A 5742-nucleotide genomic window follows, 5' to 3' on the forward strand; every position below is an offset into this window, starting at 1 on the left:
GAATGAGCGACAGGGGATGGATCACGTGGTGATTCCCTGTTCTGCCCATTCCCTCTGGGCACCTGGCATTGGCCACTGTCGGAAGGCAGGACACTGGGCTGGCTGGACCTTTGGTCTGACCCATTATGGCCGTTCTTATGTTATCTGGAACCCCAGACTGTGGCCCTGTAGTCTGGGCGGCCTGCACAGACCCCGACTGAGATCAGGGCCCCGTGGTGCCGGGCGCTCCGCAGACCCCCCCATTGAGCCGTGTGCTGTATGCACAGATGGGGAAACGGAGGCACTGAGAGGTTCAGTGATCTGCCCAAGGTTGCACACAGAGTTTGTGGCAGAGCCAGGCAGTGAACCCAGGAGTCTTGAGCCCCAGGCCTGTAGCTTCGCCACCGACCATCCTGTTCCTGGGCCACATTCCCAGAAAGGCTCCTGCTGCCTTGTGGGGAAGAACTGGAAGCCTCCAGGGCGCCGTGTGTGGCTGGGCTGGGCTGAGGGGAGCCGGGGTCCGAGCCCGACGGCAGGTCCCATCCAGCAGCTGAGTCTGAGGGTCCAAGGGAAAATGTTCCTGCTTTGCACTGAGGAGCCCCTGGGGCAGTTCCCCCCTCCCCCCGTCTTGCCCCACCCTGGGGCCGGTGCTGCGGACGAGGGGTTCCAGGGTGATCCAGGCCAATGGCTCCCTATCCCCATAGGCCTGGTTCCCCCCGCCCGGCACCTTGTACTGCCCGTGGTACCTCTCCAGCCCGGGCATTGACACCCCCCAGCTGGCATTGCCCACCGCTCTGCCCAGGCCAGCCGCAGGGCGACAGTGGGTGAACCAGGCCCCGTGTGATGGCTGGGCAGGATCAGAGACACCAGGTTCCCGCATCTCGCCTGGGAGTCCGGCCAGAGACCCCCCGCCCCTGGGTCAGGCTGCAGCACGGCCTGAAAGCAGCAACCGAGGCAGGAACAGCACCATGGGGGGAAGGGAGGTTTGTGACCATATGATTTGTGTCAGCAGCTACAGAGTGGGGCCCAGTGGGTCAGAGCGGAGGGGCTGGGAGCCAGGACTCCTGGGTTCTGTCCCCAGGTTTGCTGCTGAGTCAGAGTGTGAGCAGAGTCAGCTCCCTTTCCCCTCTGTGCAATGGGGACAACCCCCCCCCCCCCCCGGGGCTGGGACCCCCCATGCTGACTGTGCACCCAGCCCCTCTGGGGGGAGGCAGCCCCAGGTGGGCAGAGGCCAAAGCAGCCCCCTGGGAACAGAGCCAGCTTGGTGTTGTGATGCCACCCCGGCCACAACAATCCGCCTGCTCAGGCTGGGCCCTTCGCCCGCTGCGGGACGTTGGCTGGAGATCCCCCCCTGGGCTGTGAATCATTCGGCCGTCAGTGTCACAGCATTGGGGGCGGGGGGGAGGAGTGCCAGGGAACCCCCCCCCCAATAGCACCCATCCAGGCCCGGCGGCGTTTCCATCCCAGCCATCGCGTGCGCCCCGGGACCTTGGCTGTGCTAACCCTGCCCTGTGTTTACCGGGGCACAAGCAGATTCCTGCCTCTGCCCCTGGCCCTGCTCCAGCCGAGCGGTGACCCTGCCAGGGCCGGATCACGGTGCCGGCGCTGAAGGTCTGTGCCTCGGGCCCTGGCAGCGAGTAAAGCCGGCAGCGTCCAGCCTTGCCGGCCGCACAGACGCACTGAGAACATGACTCGTGTGTCACTGACGCAGTGACGCTGCCTGAGTCTGCAGAGAGCCTGACCCCATTGCTGGGGGGGAGCTGCCCTGAGCGTGACGGACTCAGCGACGCTGCCTGAGTCTGCAGAGAGCCTGAACCCATCACTCCAAGAGGGAGGAGCTGCCCTGAGTGTGCCCAGTGATGCCTGAGTGTGCAGAGAGCCGGAGCCAAGCGCTATGAGAAGGGGCAGCTGCCCCGTGTGTGATCCAGGCAGTGACGCTGCCTGGGTCTGCAGAGAGCCTGAGTCCAATGCTGGGGAGGGGCGGGGAGTTGCCCTGAGTGTAACTGGGGTAGCCAGGCGAAGGAAGGATTATTATCCCATTTTACAGAGGGGGGCCTGAGGCCCACAGGCTGGAATTTTCAGAGGAACCCAAGGGGCTTAGGCACCCCCTTCCCACTGAGTTTCTCTCAGCCAGACAGATTCAATGATTGGCCCCGGAGGGAACCGAACCCAGGTCTCCTGAGCCGTAACCATACACCCGGCAGCCCGGGCTGTGTGCCCCATGGTAACGCAGCTCAGCCGCTCCCTGTGGGGCGTGGGCACAGCAGCCCTGGGCTGGGGCACAAACCAGGGAGGCCTGTCCTTTGGGAACGGCCGTGGGGGTGAGGGGCTTTGCCTGCATTCATAGCCCCCCCACCCCTGGCAGTTTAAGGCCTGGGGCAGCTGCTGCAGCTCCCGTTGGCAGGTCTGAGCGAGCCACGGGCTGAGACGCAGGGGAGAGCCGCGAACGTGCCCCGGTGTGTGTGGGGTGAGATCCAGGCGTGGGTGAGGCTGGGTGGAGCCGGCTGGAAAGTCCTGTCTCACGGCAGCGTCAGGGCTCAGCTCAGTCCAGGCCACCTCCTTACAGAGTGTGGGGCACCCCACACATTAGCTGTGCCCCACATTACAACAAAAACCTGATAGCACCTCTGAGAACAATGGGGCAGGGGACACAGACAGATTCCCAGGCTGGACGGCGGGGGAGATCAAGGAAGTACAGAGCTGGGAGAGAACCCAGGCGTCCTGGCTCCCAGCCCCGGCTCTCGAGGAAGGCTGGCAGGGCTCCAGCTACCCAGCTCCGTGGGCGGTGCCCGGAGCCCCGGGGCGGCCTTTGCCCCGCACACACCGTGCGGCCCTGTGCCCGGAGCGGCCTTTGCCCCGCACACACCGTGCGGCCCTGTGCCCGGGCACGCGGCCGCGCTCTGCCGGCTGGGCTGAGTCACTGGAAAGTCCCTCGGTGCCACCACGCCCCGGCTCACTGCCCGAGGCTCCACTGCCCCCTGCCGGCCGCATGCCGCCCCCTGCCAGGATCTCGGCTGGTTTCCGAGAAATCACCTGGGCACGGGAGGGGCGGATGGAGCCGGCCACGAGGGCGGAAGGAGTGTGACCCCGTGACCCCCGCTGGGGGGAACCAAATAGCCCAAGTTTATAGGGACAGGCCTGCGATTCGGGGCTTTGTCTGACCCTATCACCCCCGCCCGCCCCCCAGCCTGAGTTTTCACACACTTGCTGTCTGGTCACCCTGCCCCCTGCCAGCCAAGGACCCACACAACCCGCTGTGGGGTGTTCCTCCAGGAGCAGCCGGGCCGGAGAGACGGAGCGCCCCCCACTGCCCGCCGCAGGCCATGCAGCAATCTCGGGCCCTCAGCCCCATGGCACAGACCCCAGCCTGGCCCCCAGTGTGTTACCGGTTGTGATGATGTGGGGGGGGGGAGTGTTGACCTGGGAATGTGCCCTGGGGAGGGGAGACCTGAGAGCCTGTCCCCTGAGCCAGGAGGGGGGGGGGGAGGTAACACCTCTGCCCGGGAATGTGGATGGAGGCTGCAGCAGGGAACCTGCTGGGGGGGTTTAGTTTCAGTTTGGGGCTGGGGGGAGGAACACAGGGAACCCCAGGGCTGGGGTCTAAGCTCCCTGCTCCCCCAGAAGGACGTGACTGAGGGGTCCTGGTTGTACCCACAAGCTCTGTTGGGGGCTGTGTTCCTGTCGTCCAATAAACCCTCTGTTTTACTGGCTGGCTGAGAGTCTCAGGGGATCCCAGGAAGAGGGGTGCAGGGCCTGGACTCCCCCACACTCCGTGACACCCCGACAAACCAGAACCGACCCCCGTGAGCCCCACAGCCGGGCCGGCCGGCTGACCGGGGTGCGCAGCGCCGAGCACAACGGGGCCACGAGCGCGGGATGTAATCCCCGCCCGGCACCGACCGGACCCCAGCTCCAGTCCGGACGGAGAGCGCAGCAGGGCTGACGGCCCCCCGTCCCGGGCGGAGCCCCCGGAGCAGCCCCCGGGCGGCCGCAGCCCCCAGCATCAGCGCCATCGCCGCCCGCTCTGCGCCATCGCCGCCCGCTCTGCGCCATCGCCGCCCGCTCTGCGCCATCGCCGCCCGGGCGGAAGCGGGCCCCCTCTCGCCGTCCCGGGCTCGCGCTGTCCCCTCCAATAGCCGCCCGCAGACCTGCCGCGTCACCGGTCGCTGGGCAGAGGCCGGCCGGGCAGGCTGCGGAGGCGAAAGCGAAACCAGATGAGCGCAGAGGGGAATCCAGGCAGCGCCCCGCCCCCACCCAAGGCCCCGCCCCCTGGGCAGCGCCCCGCCCCTGGGACCTCCCCATCTTTGCCTTGCCCAGCCTTCAGGCTGCTCTTGGGTCCCAGCCCCGCCCCCAGCCGGGAGAGAACCCAGGAGTCCGGGCTCCCAGCCCCCCCAGCGGGAGAGAACCCAGGAGTCCGGGCTCCCAGCCCCCCCAGCCCCCCCCCCCGAGCCGGGAGAGAACCCAGGAGTCCGGGCGCGGGCGGGAAGCGGGGTCCCAGCTCCCCCGGTTTCTTTCCCTTGCCAGGCCCGGGGCTGTTGACCCCGTTTCCGGGAGCAGCTCGGGGCCTGGCCCCGCCCCCTGGCCCCGCCCCGCGGCCTGGCCCCGCCCCCTGGCCCAGCCCCGCGGCCGTTAGAGCCCAACGGCCGGCTGGGCCGCGCGCGCCCGCGACTTGGCGGCTGCCGCAGGCGCCGTTCGAATCCCCACCCTCTCTCCCCATTGGTAGAGAGCGGACACGCCCCTAGGCGCCCGATTGGTAGGAGCGAGGCGAGACCCGCCTCTTCGAGCAGCTAGGCCACCGCCCCCCCGCGCTCTTCATTGAAGGAGCCCGCCCCTTTGCCCTAGTTTCCCCTGGGTGGAGGGGGGGTCCCGCCTTCGTCTCTCCCCATTGGCTGGCCGCCTGGGGGGCGGGGCCGTGCGCCGGCTCGCGGCACGTGGCTCGGACGCCCCCTGCCGGCCGGCCGCACGCCGCCCCCAGGAATCTGTCCGGCCAGAATTGGCAACCCCGGGTCTGACACAGGGAGGCCGGGGACACCAGGCTGTCCTGTCTGGAGCACTCTGCAGCCCTAAAACACGGTGCCCGGCGTTCTGCAGCGCTTCTACTTCGCTGTTAAAGTCTATTCTAGGATGTTAAAATTGACACAGTGTAATGGATGATCCTGTGGAACTCCCTGCCACATGATTTAAAAGGCAAGAGCTAAGAAGGATACCGAACAAGTCGGAACATTTCTATCGAATGCTGCAATGTCTGAGCACCTCACAGTCCTTTTATCCTCATGCCCCCTTGGCAACAGGGAAAGGCTATTATCCTGATGGGGAAACTGAGGCCTAGAGAGACCAGAGTCACCCAGGAAGTGTGTGGCAGAGCCAGGTCTCCCAGGCTAGCACCCTAACCACTGGAATGCCACAGGCATACTCAGAACAACCAGCTGTATGCTGGGATTCAAAGATATCAGAGAGATAAATCCCTAGCTCCAGGGCACAAGCCAGTGAGTAACTGAGGGGGTGGAGGTGTGGGGAGCACAGACTGATTCAGCGGGGACTGATTCACAGACTGATCCACCCTGGGCCCCCCAACGCTCTGGATCCACGTTGCTGAGGGAAATAAATGATCGACGCACAGGTCAACTTTCCCTCGACAGCCAGCAGCTGCCAGGGCTGGTGCCCGTCACTAGAGGACACTGGGGAAGTTCTAGGGACCAGCCCGCGGTGGGGCAAAGAGTCTCCCCCTGATGTCTGGGGAACAAACAGCCGAGCTGCCCACGG

At 66.4% G+C, this 5742-nt stretch overlaps 1 protein-coding gene across 1 annotated transcript in view; it reads right to left on the bottom strand.

The window, feature by feature from the left end:
• LOC144929279 (class I histocompatibility antigen, Gogo-OKO alpha chain-like) overlaps positions 1-5742 on the bottom strand; it is a 49030-nt gene that overhangs the window by 42421 nt on the left and 867 nt on the right. Inside the window, exons 2-4 of the mRNA XM_078848400.1 lie at positions 4850-4958; positions 3747-4169; positions 2846-3078 (exon numbers count right to left, since the gene is read on the bottom strand). Coding sequence (XP_078704526.1) covers positions 2846-3078; positions 3747-4169; positions 4850-4958 — 765 coding nt within the window. The remainder of the gene's footprint in view (positions 1-2845; positions 3079-3746; positions 4170-4849; positions 4959-5742) is intronic.

This window comes from Lepidochelys kempii, chromosome 14 (genome assembly GCF_965140285.1).
Source record: "Lepidochelys kempii isolate rLepKem1 chromosome 14, rLepKem1.hap1, whole genome shotgun sequence".
In the NCBI taxonomy this organism is placed as follows: Eukaryota; Metazoa; Chordata; order Testudines; family Cheloniidae; genus Lepidochelys; species Lepidochelys kempii.